This window comes from Acipenser ruthenus, chromosome 4, assembly GCF_902713425.1.
Source record: "Acipenser ruthenus chromosome 4, fAciRut3.2 maternal haplotype, whole genome shotgun sequence".
Classification (NCBI taxonomy): Eukaryota; Metazoa; Chordata; class Actinopteri; order Acipenseriformes; family Acipenseridae; genus Acipenser; species Acipenser ruthenus.
The window spans coordinates 6,510,167-6,535,643 of NC_081192.1; the positions used below are offsets into that span (position 1 = coordinate 6,510,167).

Genomic DNA, 25,477 nt, shown 5'->3' on the forward strand with positions numbered 1-25,477 from the left:
CCACCATGTTTGACAGTGGGGATGGTGTGTTCAGGGTGATGAGCTGTGTTGCTTTTACGCCAAACATAACGTTTTGCATTGTTGCCAAAAAGTTCGATTTTGGTTTCATCTGACCAGAGCACCTTCTTCCACATGTTTGGTGTGTCTCCCAGGTGGCTTGTGGCAAACTGTAAACAACACTTTTTATGGATATCTTTAAGAAATGGCTTTCTTCTTGCCACTCTTCCATAAAGGCCAGATTTGTGCAGTATACGACTGATTGTTGTCCTATGGACAGAGTCTCCCACCTCAGCTGTAGATCTCTGCAGTTCATCCAGAGTGATCATGGGCCTCTTGGCTGCATCTCTGATCAGTCTTCTCCTTGTATGAGCTGAAAGTTTAGAGGGACGGCCAGATCTTGGTAGATTTGCAGTGGTCTGATACTCCTTCCATTTCAATATTATCGCTTGCACAGTGCTCCTTGGGATGTTTAAAGCTTGGGAAATCTTTTTGTATCCAAATCCGGCTTTAAACTTCTCCACAACAGTATCTCGGACCTGCCTGGTGTGTTCCTTGTTCTTCATGATGCTCTCTGCGCTTTAAACGGACCTCTGAGACTATCACAGTGCAGGTGCATTTATACGGAGACTTGATTACACACAGGTGGATTCTATTTATCATCATTAGTCATTTAGGTCAACATTGGATCATTCAGAGATCCTCACTGAACTTCTGGAGAGAGTTTGCTGCACTGAAAGTAAAGGGGCTGAATAATTTTGCACGCCCAATTTTTCAGTTTTTTATTTGTTAAAAAAGTTTGAAATATCCAATAAATTTCGTTCCACTTCATGATTGTGTCCCACTTGTTGTTGATTCTTCACAAAAAATTACAATTTCATATCTTTATGTTTGAAGCCTGAAATGTGGCAAAAGGTCGCAAAGTTCAAGGGGGCCGAATACTTTCGCAAGGCACTGTATATACAGTGCCTTGCATAAGTATTTACCCCCCTTGGACTTTTCCACATTTTGTAGTGTTACAACCTGGAATTAAAATGGATTTAATTAGGATTTTCTGTCACTGATCTACACAAAATAGTCCATAATGTCGAAGTGGGGAAAAAAATCTATGTATTTTTTAAAATTATTTACAAATAAAAACCTGAAAAGTCTTGATTTCATAAGTATTCACCCCCTTTGCTGTGACACCCCTAAATAAGCTCTGGTGCAACCAATTGCCTTCAGAAGTCACATAATTAGTTGAATGGAGTCCACCTGTGTGCAATTAAAGTGTCACATGATCTCAGATTAAACACACCTGTTTCTGGAAGGCCCCAGAGTTTGTTAGAGAGCATATCTAAACAAACAGCATCATGAAGACCAAGGAGCTATCAAAACAAGTCCGGGAGAAGCACCAATCAGGGTTGGGTTATAAAAAAATATCCCAAACTTTGAACATCCCCCGGAGCACTGTTAAATCCATTATTAAAAAATGGAAAGAATATGGCACAACCGCGACTCTGCCTAGAGAAGGCCGTCCACCAAAACTCAGTGACCAGGTAAGGAGAGCATTAGTCAGAGAAGCAACCAAGAGGCCAATGGTAACTGAAGGAGCTGGAGAGATCCACAGCTGAGATGGGAGAAACTGTCCATGGGACAACTATAACCCGGACGCTCCACAAAGCTGGGCTTTATGGAAGAGTGGCGAGAAGAAAGCCATTGCTGAAAAAAACCCATATCAAATCCCATTTGGATTTTGCCAAAAGGCATGTGGGAGACACAGCAAACATGTGGAAAAAGGTCCTCTGGTCTGATGAGACCAAAATTGAACTTTTTGGCCTCAGTGCAAAACGCTATGTGTGACGCAAAGCCAACACTGCTCATCACCCTGAGAACACCATTCCCACGGTGAAGCATGGTGGTGGCAGCATCATGTTATGGGGATGCTTTTCATCGGCAGGGACTGGGAAACTGGTCAGGATTGAGGGCAAGATGGATGGAGCCAAATACAGGGAAATTTTAGAGGAAAACCTGTTTCAGTCTGCAAGAGACCTGGGTCTGGGGCGGAGGTTCACCTTCCAGCAGGACAATGACCCTAAACACACAGCCAAAGCTACACTGGAGTGGTTTAAAAACAAGAACCTGAATGTCTTAGAATGGCCCAGTCAAAGCCCAGACCTCAATCCAATTGAGAATCTGTGGCAAGACTTGAGAATTGCTGTTCACCAACGGTCCCCATCCAACTTGACAGAGCTTGAGCAATTTTGCCAAGAAGAACGGGCAAAAATTGCAGGATCCAGATGTGCAAAGCTGGTAGAGACTTACCCAAAAAGACTCACAGCTGAAATTGCTGCCAAAGGTGCTACTACCAAGTATTGACTCAGGAGGGTGAATACTTATGCAACCAACAAATGTCTTTTTTTTTTTGTTTAATTAACTTTTGTGTCACAATAAAAAAATATTTTGCACCTTCAAAGTGTTAAGTATGTTGTGTAAATCAAATGGTAAAACTCCCAATTAAATCAATTTTAATTCCAGGTTGTAACACTACAAAATGTGGAAAAGTCCAAGGGGGGTGAATACTTATGCAAGGCACTGTGTGTATATATATATATATATATATATATATATATATATATATATATATATATATATTTGTGTGGTAATCAGTCCCATATGCCCGTATTATGATTAATATTATTATGATGCACATCCTTAGTTGGTACCAATTGTGCAATTTTGCGAACACACACAAATTGAGGCACATTTTAACTTGTGCAAAGGGCATTGCGTCTGTCCATCAAAGAGGTGGCTCTGTTATCAGTACATCTGACTGCTTTGAAGATTATCTTTAATGTTTTTATAAATCCAGACATGACAGTCTATCTATCTGAAATCATTTCAGGATGTGGACAAGACAGATCCTCTTTGGGTTGATAGCCCTGGGTGGCTTCTTTGGTCCTGCCCTTACGGATGCTCTGGTTTTCTCTGCCGAATGTTCAAAGGTATCAAAGTTACAACACCATCAGGGCCTGACCCAGGAAAGCCCCTGTTTCTGACTCCTTTCTTGGAAGCAGGGAAAATCAGCGAAGATGAGGGCTTTTTTCATGGTGAAAAACTGAATAGATTCATCTCCAAACAGTTTTACAAACAGTTTTCATTACGCTCCAGCCGTCGGTAAAGTAATGTATTGTATTTAGTCAAAGTTGAAGTTGAGATTTGCAGGCGCTGTTGCACAACAAACGATTCTGGGGTTAGATCAATGTTCAAGTCTACATTGCTTGTGTTCATTAACAGAAAAGAGACGTCTGAACTGTCCCTTTGTGTTTTCCCTAGGCAAGGAGACGCTCCTAAAAATATTCAATTAAAAGGTTGCTTATTTACAAATTTCAGAGCCTTGTGACACACACTGCAGAATTAGACCATGTGACCCAGGCGTACCCCTGCACATCGCTCCAGCTTTATTAAACTATATTTTTTATGTTTATTTAGACAGAGAATTGAGTCTGGTGGGACCTCTCCCTGGAGCAAATGTGAAGAGTTACTCTGGATATCTCACAGTCAATAAGACCTACAATAGCAACCTGTTCTTTTGGTTTTTCCCTTCTAAGGTAAGGGCTTTCTGTCCTACTTAGGTTCCATTGGAATAAAATTGAGAACTGGGAAATATATTGGAAGTAAACATTGACAACCCCCACATGAATTTTGGTGACCTAAATTTTCATGAGCAGTGACCTGAATGGCAACATATCTAATCTGTAGTCAGTCAAGGAAGAGAGGATGTGGGGCAGTAATCAATAATGTACTATGGGCCATTAGATGCTGATGACCCTTGATTTGTAACGTACAGTAGTTCAGAACAATCAGATTGCTTTTCAAAGAGTGGAAAATAAGAACAGTGTCTATTTTTTTTTATTTATTTTTTTATTATAGATTACAAAATCTAGTTCAAGGGTTGCAGATCTATGTACTGGGGGTATTCAACCTTATTTTAATCCAGTGGGGGTTTGGTTTATTAAAATATGTATTAACATTATAATTTTAAATATTACTAAAATACAGTGAAATTAGGTTAAGTTTGTGTCAAGTTTGTGCGTGCTAGGGCAGCTGTATTGAGATCTGCCACTGTTTTTGATTATTAAAGTAGACTGTGTGTACTTTAGAAGTGATTTTATAAGTGGTAACAAGCAATGTTCTGCTGCCATTGGCTGAAAAACGGTTTTTCAAAATATTGATGACCTTGTTCTTTCCTTCTGAAAACCATGCTTAATGGATTGCCTAAAACACAATGCTGCAAATTAATTGAACAATCCCTGAGAAAACTTCTTCTTTACCACCAGGGGGCACCAGTTATTAGTAGACTTTTTTTAGGTACATCTACAAATTGCTTGTTACATACCAAGTATTCCCTCATTGTATATCACCAAAAAACAAAACTAACTTAGGCTGAGAATGTATCTACGTATCCAGTTCTATTGAATAATAAATATCACTTATTAAAAAGTAATGCATTATGTACATCTTGTATGTTACTCAGTGTGGATCCACATCACTAAGAAAGAGCACTGTTCATTCACGTGTATATGGTAAGTCGTCTGTAAAAGCTTTTACAGGACAGTACAAGTTGTGTAAGTAGAATTATCTAGAGTGTACAATTTTGGTTGAGATGACACTGTACTGTACATAACATTTGTGTTGCACAACTCCCATGAGAAATAACTCAAATATCAGGCACTGAAACACGCATACACTGCCATCTAGTGGTGTACCTTGATGACAATTAAAATATATCACAAGCTTATTGCAGAAATGTGCAGCAGGCCAGGTTAACTGTATGTGCTCCCTTACCTCTGGACTATCATTACTGTCTAAGCTACTGTATTTTGTCATTTAGATTTAATTAGTAGACACCATATCTACTTCTCACTGTCCTTGCCAGTGCTGTATGTTCAGTAATGTGTGGTGTGTTTAACGGGAACATTCAAGCTCTTGAAGGGCAGCAGTGTGGAGTAGTGGTTAGGGCTCTGGACTCTTGACCGGAGGGTCGTGGGTTCAATCCCAGGTGGGAGACATTGCTGCTGTACCCTTGAGCAAGGTACTTAACCTAGATTGCTCCAGTAAAAACCCAACTGTATAAATGAGTAATTGTATGTAAAAAATAATGTGTGGCAAATGTTTTGTGAATATGTTCTTATATATTTTATGTTGCATGACAACATTTTATGTTGCTGGTATAATAAAAAAAACAAACATAATTTGGTAGACGACAGGCAAACCAAATAGAACAAAAGGTTCTGCAGATATCTGTGTGGTCAGTGCCGCTATGATATCATCTCAACTAAATGTTTACACTTAATATGTAGATTGTCCAAAACTGTGTAAAATGTGATTTTGAATGGAGTATAGATTTGAATTGCTTTTAAAACACTGTGCGGGGTCGCAAGTTTTTATTTCTAGTATGTTGTGTATAGTAAGCTGAGATGACCCATGCCATCTTAGCTGGTTGTCTGTCGGTGGTTCCAAGTTTACTTCGAAAAAAAGAGAGATTGTGTACCCTCAAACCTCACTTTTTGTGTGTGGCTAAATTGCAAGGAATTTAAGGAATTGTGAGATGAGCCCTGATTTCAGCTAACTCGAGGAGTAGTAACTTGAAGTTATAGCCCTTTCAGAGTTGCAATTCTGTATTCACTTCTCCACCTAATGTATGTGCAACTGCTCCATATTGCCAGTGCAGTAGTGCAGAACTTACAGTGTTTTATATAAGTTATATTAACTGTACTATTGCAGCTCATGAAACATATGGATCTTGAAAGACATTTATATCAAAATGATTGTATCAGTAATGTAACCAAATAGCCTTTTTAGGGTTCAGTTCTTTTTATCTAAAATGTCACATTGATTTAACGCTCTTGTATTTTTGTTTGCAGTGGGTGCAAGGAAGTTTCCGTGGACCTCAAAATATTCAGTGCTGTACATTGACAATCCAGTATGTCATTTTTGTTTAAGTTCTTCTGAAAATACACAGTATTCTTAAAAAAAGTAATGGGAACAACCATTTAAAATTATTGTTCAGTTCATGCACTTTGATCTTTTAATCTGTTAACCCTATCTAAGATGTGCTTCAAGCATTTAATGATGAACTTCTGCACAAGGATAATCTATAGTGGAACTGGTGCTAGGTTATAATGGTTGTGGAGTTTTTTGGGAACAGTATCAAGTATTATTTCAGTAAGACAAAAAAAACTATGGAATGGATTAATGATATATGTCACTTTACGTGATGTGTAGGCAGTCCACAGAAAATTTCTCCTCATTGTCAGGGCAGCTGAAATCACAATCTTACGAGACTTGTGGTTAAACAACATTAGTCTCTTTCTTTCTTTCTTGAGAGAGAGAGAGAGAGAGAGAGAGAGAGAGAGAGAGAGAGAGAGAGAGAGAGAGAGTGCTGAATGTTGAATTACGCATTTTTTGCAAGACTTGATCAAATTAATTACAAAGAAATCAGATTGTTTAGAAGGTCACACAATAAATCACAGATCAGGAGACACTTTTAAAGCATTTGTGTTTGCTGTATCTTGATATACAGCATCTAAAACAATCTGATTACAATGCGTTTGAACTGGACTGATTTCATGTGAAGCACAGCGTAGGGTGGAGGAACTTGTATAATGAGAAATAATATTGAGGATTTTATACCACATACAATACTATGGAGGAGGGGGGGCACAAAATGAGAATTACTGTGCTCCCATGTTTTTCAAAAGTTTCAAAAATAGAAATGAATACATAATGAACACTCCATCATATAGGAAGGGTTTATTTTTAGTGTTGTAACTTGAAAATGTGGTGTTTCTTTGACATTAAAAAAAAAAGATGTTTTACCAGAACAATTATGTTAACGATGCTTTCTTTTTAATAACTGATGTATATTTTTAGGTCTGGAATTTGTTTAAATCATTTTCTAAAGCATTCACAGCTGTTTTAGTTTAACCTTGTTTAACTACCTACCCAGCTCAAGGGGCATACTCATACACTTCTGTAGGTTTCTGTCTGACATCACATGTCAATGTTGCATCCCACTGGGAATGGAAATACCTGAACTCTGACCTCTGTTGAAGGTACATAATATACTTCGTGCTAGGGAGTACTTCCTTCAGACCTTATCACAAGCATATGACAAATGGCGCTCGGGTACTTCAATATACTGAAATATTGCCCTAGCAGAGAATTTGCCTGACATAAGTTCAACTGGTAGGATCTCTGATACCATAGTTCAAAATGTTTGCTTTCCTCAGATGTTAAGATGTCAGATGTTTATTACGTACAGGCTACAGAGCTGTTCTACACACTACAAATAAAATGTATGATCCTGAGCTTAAAAGAATATAGGTTGGATTTAATTTTGTTCTGTACACCCATATATTTCATCCTGGAGTATTTCAAAGTGATACCACAATTGTAACCCTATTGTGATAGTTATTGAAATGTAGGGGTTTGTCCTAATGATCTTAGCAGAGGTTGATCTAAATAGCTCAACTCTAACTAAATACAATAACAAAAAACAACATCATACAGGCTTACATTATTAAGAGTTATCATGTTGTATATTTGAATATAATATGTACAGTATTATATTGAGATGAAAATGCCTTACTTTGTGTGAACATTTGTGACACTCTTTTCATTAAGGTTGGCACTGGATTTAGTTTCAATGATGATGACAAGGGATTTGCTCGCAATCAGGATGATGTGGGGAGAGACTTGTACAGGTTAGAAACTACATGCATTTCTATCAGTGTTTTAGACACGCATTCATGTGCTGTGTAAATGTAAAACTGTCCCTAATGCTGTGTTTCTGTTCCCACAGTACACTTACCCAGTTCTTTCAGATATTCTCAGAGTACCAGAACAATGAATTCTATGCTACAGGAGAGGTGACTATCTACTGTTATAATGAACTATATATACAAGGGATTTTAATCACATTTGTAACTCACTTCCTCATACCATGTAGAATAATCTTAATCATGTTTCAGTTTCCGTTTCAGTGGAGCAGTTAGATTTTTTCATTATTCCTACTACTGTACTTGCAATATCTTTTTCAGCTACATAAAACCATAACATTGTTAGACCTGTAAACTTATCAATGCTCCTGCAATAAAATGAAGTATGGTTATTTACAGCAGCTAGTCATACTTAGAGGTTTTCCTATGTCGATATACCAATTTGACGAAAAATTGCTTATTTGAACTATCAACTTTAATTGTTGATGTGAACCCCCCCCCCCCCCCAAAACCCCCCCCTGACAATTAACTTAAAGGCTTGCCATAAACATATATGATATGTTGTACTGACTGTTTGAATCTAGTTAGCAGACCTACCTTTGTTTTTACAAAAGATTGATAGCTTTTTGCTTTTGTAGCCGCACCACATTCAAGTTTTTCGGAAGGACATACCTACAGTTCTCCTTTTGTCTTTCTGTATTGACTTCCATGTGATTTCTGGGAAGCTACCAAAATAAATAAACTGTAAACATAATCAGATCTTAAACAAAAAACTAATAACAAAAACATTTGATTTGCTATTGAATTTGCATCATATCTGTCTTGTGTGGTGGAAAAGGCTTTTTTGTCTTCCTATTACAGAATAGCCTCCCCAGTGAGTCTGCAAGAACCAGCTTTTGATATACAAGGTGGAGATCAACCGCTTTAGACTTTAGTGATCAGTCATCAAGGAGTAACTTATTTTCTTGACCCAGTTACAGTGACTACATATCAAAAGCAATGCTTTTTCTTCTTATGCTGGGAAGTATGTTCCTGCTATTGGTTACTACATCCACAAGAACAATCCCTCTTCTAAAGTCAAGATCAGCTTCAAGGGGGTTGCAATTGGAGACGGCCTCTGTGATCCTGAAGTGGTAGGTGCTTTTTCTTCTAATTAGGACAAATGCATATTTTGTGTTATAGACTTATCATGATAAAAGGAAGTCCTTTCTTGGAAAACGTCCGAATGGCTTTTGATTACTAATGCCTACCACATGCTATGGTCATCTGGTTATTGGATTTAAAATGATTTTTTGTTTGTTTTTTTTTTAAGTTGATTTGAAGTCATGATTGTGAGATGTTTGTTTGTTATTTTAATTTTGAAGGCTAACCTATTTTACTTTATTTTTCTTTGTTCAATGTGTATGCTGGGCAGATGTTCGGTGGCTACGCGGAGTTCATGTACCAGAGTGGCATAGTGGATGAGAAGCAGAAACAGTTTGTTCAACAGCAAGCTGATTTGGTAGTGAACTACATCCAGCAGAAGAAATGGGTCGAAGCCTTTGAAGTATGCACCAGAGGGCTCTACCATGGCCTTAAAATCTAAACCATCTGAGTAGAGAAAAGAGCAGCCTGGGGATTTAAGGGGGGAGGGTGGTTTATTCAGAGAGGTTTTCCACAAGGTTTAAGGCTGGTTCTTGGACAATGAATACAACAGAAAAAAAGCTTCAGAAAAAGTTTGGTGAACAAATCCTTCCTAAGTGTATGGGGATAGTAATATATCTCAATTGTACTTTGAAAATGAGATGCTAGATAAAAAAACAAGTGGTTCATCTTTATCAATGTCTTTTTTTGTTTTATGATTATATGACAAAAATGCTTATATTTCTTTATTTAACCTTTATGTTGCCAGGTGAGTCAGCTGATACAAATGTATTTTAAATACAGACTTTCCAGGGTTAAGAAAAGTCTTAAACATATGCATGTGTGGTACTGATAATTAACCTACTGCAGCTGTGAAGTCTGCTTGTATAAACTGGCGCACTGATTACAGCTTCTCAACCAACACTTAAACAGTTCCCATAGTCTACAAGTCTGAGTGTCCTTTGTAGATCGTAATGGTCAAACATAACCATCCCTTTTACCATTATATAATGTTAAATTTGCACATTAATTTCTGCAGTTTACCATGCTTTTCCCGACTCTACAGTTAGTGCACATGGCAAGCCAAAATCTAATCTACCCACTGTAAAGTATATTCAATTTTCGATCGCAGCATAGTGATGACCAATACAATACGTCTGAGGGTACATGCAGGCCAACAGTGCCACAAGGTATCATCAGACAAATTGATGGCTGCTTTGAGAGCCACACAATGTTACTCCTTCCTTGCTGCTTCACTCTCCACTGCCTAAGTTAGAGTATGTGTATATTTTACCTGTGTTTTACCATCTTACATGATTTTATCATGCTATATAAAGGTAAACTAAAAAGGTATTATAGGATATTCAAGTGTAATAAATGTATTTCTTTATCTGTGTGGGTATTTTCAAGTGTATTGATTAGTTTTTTGGTTCATCAAAAAGTTTTACATCCATGAGAAGGCTGTTGTATTGGGAAAAGCTTTCAAACAACATATGGTTCCAATTTGTTACTTCCTCTGCCTTGCAAAATACTGGGAAACAGATTTTCAATCAACTATAACCTAAAAAAAGTTTTTATTGTCTTCATTGCACTCTGTAAAATGGTATCTTTTAATTCTTTAATTTTCGTTTGTTGTTTTCCAGGTTTTTGATGTCTTGCTTAATGGAGACACAATTCTATACCCTTCTTTTTATCAGAATGTTACAGGCTGTACAAACTACTTCAGTTTTCTTCAGTGTCAGGTAAATACGGGTTTATCATCTTTCCATTTAAAATCAAGATTTTATATAAAAAGTGTCAATTAAAATAAATTAAGTATTTCAGATTATGTTTCCAAACCTCCTAGTATTCTGGTTCAAATGTGAATGGTGACTTTGCTGGGATGCACCTTGTAAAGATACTGTACCACCACCTTTCAGTCGGGATGATGAACAGCAGCTCACCAGCCTTCTTTGCATCATTGCCCCAGCAGTAACTGTAACATAATTATGGTAAAGCAATGGTAGATGTTGCTAAACATAACCCTAAGCTTGTACGTGGGTTCTGTTGAGCAACATTAAAATAGAATTGAAAAAGGCTACATACATACAGTAGATAATCATGTTTTTACATGTACTGCATATTTCAATGAACAATCTTTACAGGCATACAGTAGGTATCGCTGCCGAGAGAAAGCGGTGCGCAGTACTAAACATAGGTTTGAAGGCACATTGCTGACAGAAAGATTAACCACATTGCCTTTAACCTGTTTACTGCCTCTGACTGAACACCCAGTCTGTTATACACAGTGTGCAGATGGACAAGAAAATCTGAATGTTTTACACTCTGCATACTTTATACCAGAGTCAATTTTAACTGAACATTTTCCCATTCAAATTAAAATCCCAGTCTGGGAAAGTTGAAAAATTCTTCTTCTAAGCCTTTAAAAAGCAGGCTTGCTTTTTTTACTTCTAAATATTAAGGTGGGTATATGTGTAATGGAATAAAATAAAATAAAAAGCCGTTCCTTTTTTTACACCACCAGTTAAATTCCTGCCCGTTTCCAGCAGGGCTCTTGTGGAAGTCATTTCAGTTTTGTAATTGTTGCTGGTAGTATATTGAGGTACAGTAACTGGCATATTAAAAAATACTTAGCATGAAGATTATACACATATTCTATAAGAGGAAAAAACATGGTTTCTGGTACGTATTTGAGGTGTTCTGTTTTTCATTAACTGGACTCTGTATTTTTTTATTTTTATTTAATATTCTAATTTAATAACTAAAGAGAGAGTGCATTCCTTTGAAAAAATACATAAAGCACAGAATTACGCTGTGGCAGAAATGGGTTTCATTGATCCTGCCCAAGGTCAAACACTAGCGGGTCATGTTGGTTTTAAATTTGAAACAGTTATGGACACATGTCACTTACCTGTAAGAAAAGATTGGAAACTTCAGAGAAACTTTTTGATTGATTTATCTCTTTTCACAGGAGCCTGTAGATCAGTCATACTTTGGCAAGTTTTTATCACTGTCAGAAGTGAGGAAGTCTATTCACGTGGGTAACCTGACTTTCCATGACGGGTCTGAAGTGGAAAAGCACTTGCTTGAGGATGTGATGAAGACAATCAAACCGTGGTTAGCAGTACTGATGGATAATTACAGGGTAAGTGCTGCTGACACTACAGACAGATGCTTCCACTGTACTCGTATTTGCTTTAATGGTATTCCACGTGCCAGAAACAAACCACGCTCTATTTATGATGACAGTAGATGACAAATTCAGTAATTGGATTCAAGGTTGTGTAACACTGTGTGGCAAAGTGGTTTGTAGTGCTCCGGTGTACAGGTGATTCAAGGTGCTCCAGACAAAGGACAAACACAAAGTTCACAGGTCAGGTTCTTTAATTTCCTTGACAAGGTTTTTAAATCATAAAGCTGGCTCTACCCAGCAATGGGTATTGCCAGCGACAAAAACAAAAGGGTTGCAGTCCCGAAATAGTAATTCAAACACAAAACACGTAATACAGTCAAATACAACACGTCTCCAGACTGTGTGCTCTGGTGCAGTTGTGGTGCTCTGAGTGCTGGTGCTCTTGTGCGTTCAGGTCCGAGCTGGCTTCTCGGTTCAAATCCTACCTCAGCCACTGACTCATTGTGTGACCCTGAGCAAGTCACTTAACCTCCTTGTGCTCCGTCTTTCGGGTGAGACGTAATTGTAAGTGACTCTGCAGCTGTTGCATAGTTCACACACCCTAGTCTCTGTGAGTCACCTTGGATAAAGGCATCTGCTAAATAAACAAATTTAGTTTCCTTCTCGCTGCAGCTCCCGGCTTCGTATCAGCCGTCTGGCAAAACAAACACAACCGTTTTATCAGTGGAACCGTGTTTTATCAATGGACCCACACTTCATTCAAAGTTCCGTCTTTGTCTCCTCCCATTAACAACAACAAAGGAACCGATTACGGCGTCACGTCCCCCTAAAGTACCCTAAGCCCCGCCCCCTCCGATAGCTAGTTCAATCACGTCTCCTCCAATTCATGACTGAAACTTCGCTCATCGTACTAGGGCGATGGCTCCAGGTACCGTAACGCCGCCCTCTTCCTGAATGGCCGGCTTCCGACTGTCCCTGGAATGAACTGCCCAACCATTCAGTACGAAGGCCGCAGTTCCTGTTGTACAGTGCCCTCACCGGTCGAGAGGGAGATTGTTGATTCGTATTCATTCGCTCTTCGTCACATATCCCACCACTCAGAGTGGAGCCGAAGGAACACTCGGCTGAATCTACCTTACCCATTACACCCCCCTCCCGGGAAAAGTAATCCGCATTTTGATGATCTTTCCCTGTATGGTGTGTCATGAAATACATGAAGGATTGCAGCGCCAGATACCACCAAGTTATCCAGGCGATGCTATACTTCATCGTGCTTAACCATCGGAGTGGGGCGTGGTCAGTGACGAGATTGAATGAATGACCCAAGAGGTAGTAGCGTAAGGTCTGAGTGACCCATTTAATGGCCAGACATTCCTTTTCTGTGACGGAGTAGTTGCCCTCCCGAAGGAGCATTTTCTTGCTTATGTAGAGGATGGGGTTTACTCCGTCGACCTGCTGGGACAAGACCGCCCCCAGACCAACATCCGAAGCGTCGGTGTGGAGGAGGAATTCCTTATCAAAATCTGGTGTGATCAGGACGGGGGCTCGGCAGAGTCGTTGCTTAATGGTATCAAAGGCCCCCTGACATTCCCCTGTCCATTTAATTAAATTTGGTGCGCTCTTTTTAGTGAGGTTCACTAGAGGGTTTACCACTGTGGTGTACTCGGGGATGAATCGGCGGTAATAACCAGCCAACCCCAAGAGAGACCTCACCTGGGACTTGGTTTTCGGGATTGCCGCGTCCATCAAAGCCTGGACTTTGGTGGCGACGGGTTTCACCTGCCCATGTCCCATAACAAATCCTAAATATTGGGTTTCTTCTTTGGCAAATGCACATTTACCCAAGTTAGCTGTCAGCCGGGCTACCCTCAGAGACTGCAAGACGGCTGCAACCCCAGCCAAATGCTCCCGCCAGGTGGAGCTGTAAATCACCACATCATCAATATACGCTGCATATTCATGATGTGGGCGTAAAACCTGGTCCATTAGTCTCTGAAAGGCAGCGGGCGCACCATGTAACCCAAACAGCATGGTTGTGAAATGAAACAGACCATCAGGGGTAGAAAATGCAGTTTTCTCACGTGATCTGCGGGTTAATGGGATCTGCCAGTATCCCTTTGTCAGGTCCAAAGTCGAAATGAACCTCGCCATTCCCAGTCTGTCTAGAAGCTCGTCGACCCGAGGCATGGGATATGCATCGAACTTGGCAATAGCGTTTACCTTGCGGAAATCAACGCAGAAGCGGTTGGTGCCGTCCTTTTTGGTGACTATCACAATCGGACTGCACCACTCGCTCCTGGAAGGCTCAGTCACCCCAAGTTAGAGCATCGCCCTCACCTCTTTGCGAACGCCACTTCGCCGACTTTCCGGGATCCGGTAAGGTCTCTCCCGAACCGTGACACCTGGTGGAGAGATAATGTCATATTCAACGAGATTAGTTCTGCCGGGCACATCAGAAAAAACATCCCTGAACTCCTCAATTAACCTGCACAGATCTCTCTGCTGATCTGGGAGTAACTGTTCCCCCATCAGAATGTTCTGTACGCTAGGGGCCTCTATACAGGGTCCAAAATCATCCTCTACCTCGCCTGGGGCTATAAATAAGGCCTCCCTTGCCTGCCAGGGCTTTAATAAATTGATATGGTAAATTTACCGTTCATTACGGCAATCGGGCTGCCGAATTTCATAATTCACTTTCCCTATAGCCCGAATCACCTCATATGGCCCCTGCCATTTAGCATATAGCTTGGATTCCGACGTGGGAAGAAGCAGCATTACCTTGTCTCCTGGCCGAAAGGTCAGAATTCGTGCATTTTGGTTGTAATGCTGCTGTTGCCGGTGCTGAGCAGATTTTAGATTGTCCTGGGCCAAACGACCGACCAAATCCAGGCGATCACGGAGTAGGAGCACATGCTGCACTATGCTTTTGGACGAGCCTTTATGCTCTTTCCACCCCTCTCTCAACAGATCGAGGATACCGCGAGGCTGTCGGCCGTACAGGAGCACAAAGGGGGAGAACCCTGTTGAACTCTGCGGCACCTCTCTCACTGCAAAAAGGAGGTAGGGGAGAAGCGATGCCCAATGTTTTTGCTCTTGATTCACAAATCGTCTCAGCATCTGCTTTAATGTTTGATTAAAACATTCCACCAAACCGTCCGACTGTGGATGATAAACAGATGTCCAGATGGGACGTATTTTTAACATTTTATACACCTGCTGTAGTGTTCGAGACAGAAAGTTAGTCCCATGGTCAGTCAGTATTTCTTTGGGGATCCCTACTCTCGACATAATCTGTACTAGTTCTTTGGCTATTGCAGCGGCACTAGTGGACCTCAATGGAACTGCCTCCGGGTATCGCGTTGCATAATCCACCACTACTAATATATGCGTATACCCAGCGTCAGAAGGTAGCAAAGGGCCGACTATGTCCATTGCAATGCGCTCAAAGGGAGTGGAAATAATTGGCAGTGGGACCAAAGGAGCGGGGCGCACTCGACCCGGCGCTACTCGCTGGCAGTCTGGGCATGTGGCTACATATTTCGACACTTCATATGAAGCCCTACCCAATAAAATCGAGCCAATATGCGTTCCCTCGTCTTGTCGGCTCCCAAGTGTCCTGCAAAGGGGATGTCATGCGCCAGCCTCATGACCTCGGGCCGACACGACGGGGGAACCATCAATTGTGTTACAGGCTGTCCTGTGCCCGTGGCAGGGTTTACCCTATACAGTAATTGCCCCTTGATAATGAAGTGCGGATATACCAGCCCCAGCGCCTTCAACATCCTTACCTTCAGTAGACCGGACCTGTCCCCAAGCGTGCACCAGTGTGGGGTCGTTTTTCTTGTCCCACACTTGGTCCACGCTTGAACCCCACATGTCCGGTACATTGAGAGGGGCCGGAGTAACATCTGCCCTGGATGGCCCAGTAACCTCGCCCTCTCGGTCACACTGCGTACCGACTCCCTTTGAGTGGCGTTTGATACCATCCGCGCTCTCTCCCACCAGTCCCCAGCCTCGTTTCAGAGATGCACCTTCCCATTTTTAGATCCGTCTTTCTTTCTTTGTTTTCCTAGGACGAAAAAGAGAATTAAACAGGTTGGCTTGCAGGGGAAAAATATCACCAATCGTTTCCCCTGCTCTGTCTGCCACGTTTACGTGTGCGGTCGGGACTGCCTTTTGGAGTAATTGCCAATACTGTGGTCAGTCCTGGCCCAGAATTATGGGGTGCGGCTTCCTTTCCACCACCCCCATTGTGAGGTGGCACTGTGTCGGTCCTATCGACACGTATGCTTTTAGGGTGGGATATGTCGCCATGTCTCCATGGATACAGAAGATCGCCACCTTGCCTTGTGGCTGCCACGACATACCTCCTAAGAGAGACGTTTGAATTAAGGTCTGTGCACACCCTGAGTCCACTAAAGCATGGGTACTCACATTACCAACCACCACATCAATAATACAGGCCCCTCCCGACCATTTCCCCGTTCCTTACCTGCTTCAGATGCCAGATAACATGTCGCCACGTTGCACTCCATTGCTGTGGGGCACAAGCGGGCGATGTGTCCAGGCTCATGGCATCTTAAACAGACAATCGGGGCAGAAGGCACTGGGGTTAGCTGTCTGTCCCGCTGCTGATACTGCAGCGGGTCGGAGGCAGTAAATCTACCCCAGCTGGGGGCCAACCGCTGTCTCCATGGTAAGGAGGTGGGCCAGCCCATTGAGGTTGGTGATCTGGGAGGTCTGGTTCCCAGCTGGAGAGACGAGGGCACTGATCCGCGGGTGATTGGCGCGATGAGAGGGGTCAGTAGTCCTGTCTTTACGGAGACCAGGGAGTCCTCATAATCGTCCGCAAGTTTGACAGCGGCCTCCAGGGTGGTCGGATTGTGGCGCCGTATCCATCCCTGGGTCTCGGCGCCGACCACATGGCAGAACTGTTCCAGGACGATGACTTCTCCCATTTGCTGACCCTTCTTTTCTGCAGGGTTGAGCCAGTGCACCATATGGTCACAAAGTTTTTGCGCGACCACCAAAACGCGGTGGTGGCCAACCGCTCGAAGGCAACCAGGTACGCCTCTGGGTCATCCTCCGCCGTCATCTTTTGCGCCCGAGCTTCAGGAGGCGCCATCACGGATATTGCTGGTGTTTGGGGTGCGTTTCCAAGACCGACCCTCTCGATCAGCGCTGTGTATCTCTCCTCCCTCTGCCTATCCTCTGTCTCCCATCTGTGCTCCAGTGCCTGTAGCAGCATGGTTAATGCAGCTATGTCCATGCTCCCGATTCTGACACCACTTGTGGCAAAGTGGTTTGTAGTGCTCCGGTGTACAGGTGATTCAAGGTGCTTCAGACCAAGGACAAACACAAAGTTCACAGGTCAGGTTCTTTAATTTCCTTGACGAGGTTTTTAAATAATAAAGCTGTCTCTACCCAGCAATGGGTATTGCCAGCGACAAAAACAAAGGGGTTGCAGTCCCGAAATAATAATTCAAACACAAAACATGTAACACAGTCACAAACAACACGTCTACAGACTGTGTGCTCTGGTGCAGGTTCGGTGCTCTGAGTGTTGGTGCTCTTGTGTGTTCAGGTCCGGGCTGGCTTCTCGCTGCAGCTCCCGGCTTCGTATCAGTCGTCTGGCAAAACAAACACAACCGTTTTATCAATGGAACCAAGTGTTTTATCAATGGACCCACACTTCATTCAAGGTTCCGTCCTTGTCTCCTCCCATTAACCACAACAAAGGAACCGATTACGGCGTCACGGCCCTCCCAAAGTACCCTAAGCCCCGCCCCCTCCGATAGCTCGTTCAATCACGTCTCCTCCAATTCATGACTGAAACTTCGCTCATCGTACTAGGGCGATGACTCCAGGTACCGTAACGCAGCCCTCTTCCTGAATGGCCGGCTTCCGACTGTCCCTGGAATGAACTGCCCAACCATTCAGTACGAAGCCCGCAGTTCCTGTTGTACAGTGCCCTCACAGGTCGAGAGGGAGATTGTTGATTCTGATTAATTCGCTCTTCATCACACACTGCCAATACAAAGTATGCTGTTTTGAACTGGTCATTTAACAAACAAGCAGGAAATGGATCAAATTTTTGTTTTGATTTGTTTTAGAAAAATGCAACCAATGCACATCTGGACTAATTTCTACACATTTCACATTCAGTTTTGTAATTTTTATAAATGCATGCATGACTAGAAGTATAATATAGAAATTATGTTTCTGCTTCTGAGTTTGAGTTGATGTATGTGAGTGTATCTGGTCACCTTGTTACAAAAAGGATATTGCTGCTCTATAAAGAGTGCAAAGAGCAACCAGAATTATCCTGGGTTTAAAAGGCATGTCGTATGCAGACAGGCTAAAAGAATTGAATCTGTTCAGTCCTGAACAAAGAAGACTACGCAGTGATCTGATTCAAGCATTAAAAATCCTAAAAGGTACTGACAATGTCGACCCAGGGGACTTTTTTGACCTGAAAAAATAAACAAGGACCAGGGGTCACAAATGGAGATTAGATAAAGGGGCATTCAGAACAGAAAATAGGACGCACTTTTTTACACAGAGAATTGTGAGGGTCTGGTACCAACTCCCCAGTAATGTTGTTGAAGCTGACATCCTGGGATCCTTCAAGAAGCTGCTTGATGAGATTCTGGGATCAATAAGCTACTGACAACCAAACGAGCAAGATGGGCAGAATGGCCTCCTCTTGTTTGTAAACGTTCTTATAAAGTTATAGATGAACTTCTCTTAAGAAACCTCAAGGCTCTAGGTCAGTTAGATCCTGAGATATGATCATGTCCATTGGAAATGAAGAGTAGGCGTCAATTCCTATTTAGTTTATTACTTTTAATTTTTAGTTCATTTTTTTAAACTGTACTCTGGTCATATTTTAAATTGGCAACTGTTAATGCTCAGGAATATACTGTATTACATTTGCAATTATGTATGCTTCCTTAGCATGCCATCGACGTTTAATCTTTACACTCTGACCCATTACACCCAGCTTTTCTTCACATGTGTTTTGTGCCCTGGGTGCATGTGAACAGGCTGGCTGGTGGTGATGTCAGGCCAGGAAGTAATGACAACAGTACTGTGAGTAAATGTGCTGTTGCGTCTGTTTATTGTAAATAGTGATTGAAAAAATAAAAGGTTTAACAAAACAGAACAAGCACTGAACAAGCAAAACAAAACAAACACTCAACCAAACCAGTATCATGCTGGTATTGAAGCAGCACGAGTAGCAATTGCTTTCTTTTTTTTTCTCCTCTCCCTCTCCTGTACCTCCTCACTGTACACCCAACCCCGAGTGAGTGATTAGTGCATCTATTTATACAGCTGAGCCAGGATTCAATTACTAACTAATCATTCACTTGAATCCCAGCACGTGAACTATTTTGTGAAATCCCCCGTGCTCACATACAAATATAACCTTTACTCTGTAGGTGAAGTGATTGTGCAATCTCTGTGCCTAAATACAAATACAGTCAAACCTGCTCATGCGACCGCCTTTATTTAGTGACCACTTTGAATTCCTCCCAATGATATTTGTGCTTTTATTTAACTGTATTAACCGACCATCTGTCTAACGCGACCAGCGACCACAATTCTCTTACCCAGCAACTGACTCAAGCCTGTATTAAGCACCCTTACACAGGGCTATTGTTATAAGTAAAATGTGGTTTTGAATGGTACGTCCTAAATTCAAAGGAATACGGAAACCATTTTAGCGGCCTTTTATCCGTAATCAATAAAACAACAGCGCTCTCTTGTAAAGGAAGAAAGAAAATGTGGAGAAACAAAAGGTCCTCCTTAGATGACAGAATTAAAGTTATTAAACTTGTAAAGTGCCAGAAAAACTGCTGAAAAATGTGTTGCTAGAAAGACGCAGATACAGCATTTTGAAATGGAAAGAACTAGGGCTTGAAGTTTTAGGTTTTTATTTTTGTTCACATGACCATGTTTTGAGCTGATTCAATATCTTAATTAAACTGTTAATTACTAAACAAAGTTGCTTCTTTTTACCTTGATGTCTTGATTGACTTGCTGATTCTGTTTCACCTTCTTCATTATTCAAACACAAGAGCAAGCAATGACATTAATCACTTCCCCCAGATGCTACTTTAACTTGCATTTCGTTCTCGCACTTGCCTGGGAACTAGGTAGCTTCCAATGTGTCAGTTTCGTGTTGTGTTGCCACTAATTCAACAGAATGTTCTCATAATTAGGATGTAGCAGCTTAAGACTTAAAGGCAAACCATTAAAAGGAACATAAACACAGAAAAATTCAATCCATACTTATAAGAGTATGAAAACAATGTGCGCGGTAATCAAAAAATATCTTATGCTTATGCTGGCATTGGTTTCAGAATGCAATGAATCAACATGTACCTGAAAGGCAGACACAGGCATTGAAATTTGCAAAGGATTTAAAACATTTTGTGTGACCTGAGACAGGCAAGCATTCATTACTTTCACAAAATAATTTCTTTTGTAAATGCATTATCTAAATGAATGTTATTAAATTACACACTTCCTTTTGTTCATATTACATCTTCTGGCTTTTACAATGTATGTAAGACATACATAATTACAGGAAAGCATGTCAGAGACAAATAGAAAATTCCTAAGTTATGGGCCCTCTTTTAAGAGACCACCTGTGTTAAGAGATCACTATTAGACTGTCCCTTGAGTGTTCTGTTAATACAGGTTTGACTGTATACATTTTAAATCACCTGTGCACCTATACATACACCAACAATAACACAATACATACAACATCAAACACAAAATACATACTGGGTGGGGTATCCTGCCACAGTGCACAATCTCCACACACAGACGCACCTTTTAACCCAAAAGTTTGACATGGCCCTACTTACAGCACAGGAAAATGAATTTCCCCCAGGCTTGAAATTATTTAACCTTGTTTAGCAAAAAGCACTTCCTCTCTGAGCGACATCAAACAAGTAAGGCTTTTCCTGTGGTTGTTTTAGTGTTTCACAAGAGTAAACATTATGGACACAAGGCTTCGACTACAGCTTTTACTTGGCCAGCCTCCAATTCAATCAAAAGTTTAAGCAAAGTGTGTTTGTACATGTATAAATTATGAGTGGTTTTCTGTATAATTAATTTAGTAATAGTCTGCCATGTATTTATTTTAGAAGGAAATATTAATGGTTTAATATAAATTCTGTGGTACAATCATATCTAGAATAATCGTGTATTAGTATTTAGGCTACAGTAAAAGCCACATGCGTTTTTTTTTATTTATTTATTTTATTATATATAAAGTGCAGTATGAAAGCTAAGCTACTCAACCATGGCTCAGATACTAGATTACATGAAATATAAAAAGCAGCCCAACATTTACAAAGCATAATGCAGTAATTGTTTGTTATGTTACTTATGCCAAACACCAAAGCTTACAAGGTTCAATTATTGTTCAACATTGATGTTTTTTTCTGTAGTGTTGTTTCTTTAGAAAAGATTGTGTTCATCTTGTTTTTCAGTCACTAAGTGGAAAGGCAGCATTGCAGTTAGCCCGGTCCAATGTATACCATTGCTCTGATTTTATTGGTTAAACTTGTGGTTTTGTTTTATTGTAAAGACGAGACAGTAGGTGTGTGTTTGTGTCAATGTGAACGGAGGGCATGTGGAGGCAATACCATGTTTAACTGTATCACTTTGTTCTAAGTATCTTATTTGAGGTACACATATAGTGGTATCACTGGCAAATCACTAAACATATATTTTAACTTGCCAATCATTGTCAGCCATTGTGAAAGAACAAACCAGTTGGGCCTGGCTCTCAATTCAAGTTCATTTTATTATAGTCCAACGTATGTTCAGTAAGGGGTTTTGGCTCAGCAAGCAACAGTATGATTTAACATGTATAGTTAAACAGCATGTTACTTATCACATTATGGAAATGTGGAGTTTATATTTATTGTCCGCAGAATGGGCAGAACTTCCCACGGCATTAAACATTTCCTTCTTGGCAGAGCCAGAGCAAATTTCCTGTGTTAAACAGTTATTTCTTGCATTAAGATCTTGCTAATGGGAATACCCTGTATCTGCCGCTGTTATTATTGTTAGTATTAGCATTAAGCATTGTTCTACGTGTGTGTGTATGTATATGTATGTATGTGTGTGTGTGTGTGTGTATATATATATATATATATATATATATATATATATATATATATATATATATATATAATATTGTAGGGGGAGGATGTGTGCAGAGGCTCTGCACATTGGTGCATGTGTGTGGTGACGGAAATTGTGTTTAATTGTTTAATTGAGTGATTTGAAGTATGGTTGGAAAAGTGTGGAATGGTGCCAGGTGGGAATTGAATAATTAATTGTCAATCTACCCCTGGCCACACCATATAAAAGAGAACACAGGATGAATGTTTGTGGGTTGTGTAGTTGAGTGCTTGGAGTGGAGAGAGTGGGGGAGCAAAGAGAGTGGAAAGCACCGTGATAGCTGTAGCTTGGGTGTGGTGTTCTGTTTTATTTTGAAGAGTTTGGGGGTTTCTAATGTTTTGTTAAAACTCTTGATTTGTTCCTGTGTTTTGTTTAATTTGATGCTACATCACGAGATCTGCTGTATATATGTGTGTATGTATGTATTGCAGTGGCTTTAATCTTACTCGGTTTACTGGGCTAACAGATAGATCACTATTAACATGTATTAATTACTGCTCCATAAACAGCACAAGAACATCCCTTTTTCACTAATGAAGCTTAATCTGAACATCCAATGTCACTTTGCCCAAAAGCTCAGGAAGTGGCTATATTGCTCTCTGCAGGGATAATCGCTCCCATGTGGTTTGCAGTGGGGGAACTTTAACATGTGTAACGCTAGAGCCCCTGTTCATTTTCAGTCTGCAGCTCATTAAATTGAATCTGAGTCTGTTGTGATTATAGAAGAGGCCCATGGCTTGCTCTTTTAGCAGAGCAGACCAAATGAAACTTGAGGCTACTTTTAATTATCATGGTAGCCTGTTGTAATGCATCACTAATTTAGCTGTTCTTTAAATGCATGCAGGTGTCTGTCTACAGCTGAGGCCCCAAATGAACAAGGAGCATTGCTTGCTTTTTGCCTCTCAATTGCAAAGTATTTTCCTTTTTGGTTTTGTGCTTCAGAAATCAAAAAGGTAGTGTGTGAAATGGTCTGTATTCAATTTATATTGCACATGTATATTCTTAAATGGCTATAATATTTTAAAAGACCACGAAACATAACATTCCTGCAGCTAGTTATTCCAAAGTGGGATTAGTCTTAGTATTCGTATTAGTATAGGTGTGAGCTTATATTTATTTCCTCTCCCACAAATATCATTCTTTCCATATTATTATTATTATTATTAGAAGCCTATTTTAAGACAGGGGTTCCCAAACTTTTTTTTACTCGAGGGCCACCTGTTCAGCTGCATTAGGCACTGTAGCCCACTATTAGCACTCTTTGGGAAAATGTCAAATTAAAAACATTTTCTATGTTTAAACCTGTAACATTATAAATAAACCTAAACTAAACTGTCCTTTATTCATTTGAATAAATATTGTGAAAGATGGAAATCACATAGAATATGCACCGAGTGAAAATAATTTTTGAAACACTTTAATTTTAGTAAATAAAATAAATTGCAAAAACTAAACAGACATTTTTATCAAACCTTTAAATTAGATACCTTTTGTATACTTGAACGTTTTAGAAATGCAGTTATTTTTCTTGGTCATCAAACAAGAAAGAAGTGCATGTCTCTTATTATTCCCATTCATAAATACCTGAACAGGTAAAAACATAACTCTTAAATCCTCAGTCCAGCCGTTACCTCTCACGCTGAACTGTCATGCACAAAAAAGACATATGCGCACAATGCAGAAGAAAACGACAGCCTTGCATGAGTTACACTCCTATGTACAACCAAATACAACTTGCAACACCCCCCACCCCCCCAAAAAAAAAAAAATTGCAGAGCGCAGCTGCGCCACTTAACCAAAAGAAAACTTCTGAAAATAAATCCATCTGCAACAAAATCTGAATCAGTCAAAAAACGTTTTTAGTATTATTATTATTATTATTATTATTATTATTATTATTATTATTATTATTATTATTTTCCAACAAAACACATTCTAGCATTATTTTAAGACGATTGTGAACGAACCAGTAATTATTGGTATGTAACAAGATTTGGGCAGCAGTGTGAAGTAGTGGTTAGGGCTCTGGACTCTTGACCGGAGAGTCGTGGGTTCAATCCCAGATGGGGGACACTGCTGCTGTACCCTTGAGCAAGGTACTTTACCTAGATTGCTCCAGTAAAAACCCAACTGTATAAATGGGTAATTGTATGTAAAAAATAATGTGATATCTTGTAGCAATTGTAAGTCGCCCTGGATAAGGGTGTCTGCTAAGAAATAAATAATAATAATAATAATTTGAGTTTGATTAATAACTTGATTTAGTTACTATTGAAAGATATGTCAAAGTACTCAATATTTTAAATGTTAATAGCTAATTAGTCACAAAAACATATTCATCATAGGCATCAATTGAATTTTTTGTATGAAAACGGTTCTACCATAGAAAAACCCTGTTCCAGCACCACGGTACAAATGCATTCAAACTCCTGTAGCTGCCTTTTTTGTTCTTTATACTTTGCAAAACGTATTCTTTGGTAGCGGATTCGACATATTGTAATTTTATTAATCCTGAACAAACTTTGACCTTAACACTGCCCTATTGTCAGAGCTCTCGCTCTACATCCCGCCTACAGGTAGGCAATCTGTTAGCTCTGATTTGTGAATTTCTGCTTTGATTGACAGTCCATCAGTACTGCCTTGCTAGACTTTATTTTTCTACAGTAACAGCTGCCGCCAACTCCTGCTTTTCGCTATTAATAGAAAGAAATATACATAGAATGTCATTGCTCGGACCACAGTTTGGGAACTACTGTGGTATTCCCTACTGGTTTTATTTCTTGCATCCACTAGGGGCAGTTTAATGGTTATACTCTACAGGACTTTAGACAGGATTCTGAAAGCTCTATTAAGGGCACAAGGGTGGATTAAATTTCAGAGTGTTATAAAATCACCAGAATGTCAGGAATGAACAGAAAATGATTTCTAAACAGGAAGAAGAAATACCAAGTTGCTCTTCAGAACAATTAGTCTATGTCTTGCCTGCGATACATGCCAATGAACGTCACATTATCCAGTATGTGTTTTGAGTGAAGTGTTGTGGGCAAAACATTTGTAGAAATGACCTGATGCAGCTATTTGTCTGATTATTGAAAACTGGCCAAAGTACTTCGATATAAAAAACACCTATCAGGACAGACTGTACTTTCATTTGAATTTATAAGCAAGAAGGCCTGGCACAACTGATTTTAGTAAAAACAATTTGAATATCCGAGGGCGTACAAAACACAGCAATCGCCTCAAGGTAAAATCA

At 40.2% G+C, this 25,477-nt stretch overlaps 1 protein-coding gene across 1 annotated transcript in view; it reads left to right on the forward strand.

Moving 5' to 3' along the window:
• LOC117400726 (probable serine carboxypeptidase CPVL) overlaps window positions 1-25,477 on the forward strand; it is a 35,350-nt gene that overhangs the window by 1,305 nt on the left and 8,568 nt on the right. Inside the window, exons 2-8 of the mRNA XM_034920715.2 lie at window positions 5,904-5,962; window positions 7,666-7,745; window positions 7,844-7,910; window positions 8,771-8,893; window positions 9,175-9,306; window positions 10,526-10,624; window positions 11,854-12,027. Coding sequence (XP_034776606.2) covers window positions 5,904-5,962; window positions 7,666-7,745; window positions 7,844-7,910; window positions 8,771-8,893; window positions 9,175-9,306; window positions 10,526-10,624; window positions 11,854-12,027 — 734 coding nt within the window. The remainder of the gene's footprint in view (window positions 1-5,903; window positions 5,963-7,665; window positions 7,746-7,843; window positions 7,911-8,770; window positions 8,894-9,174; window positions 9,307-10,525; window positions 10,625-11,853; window positions 12,028-25,477) is intronic.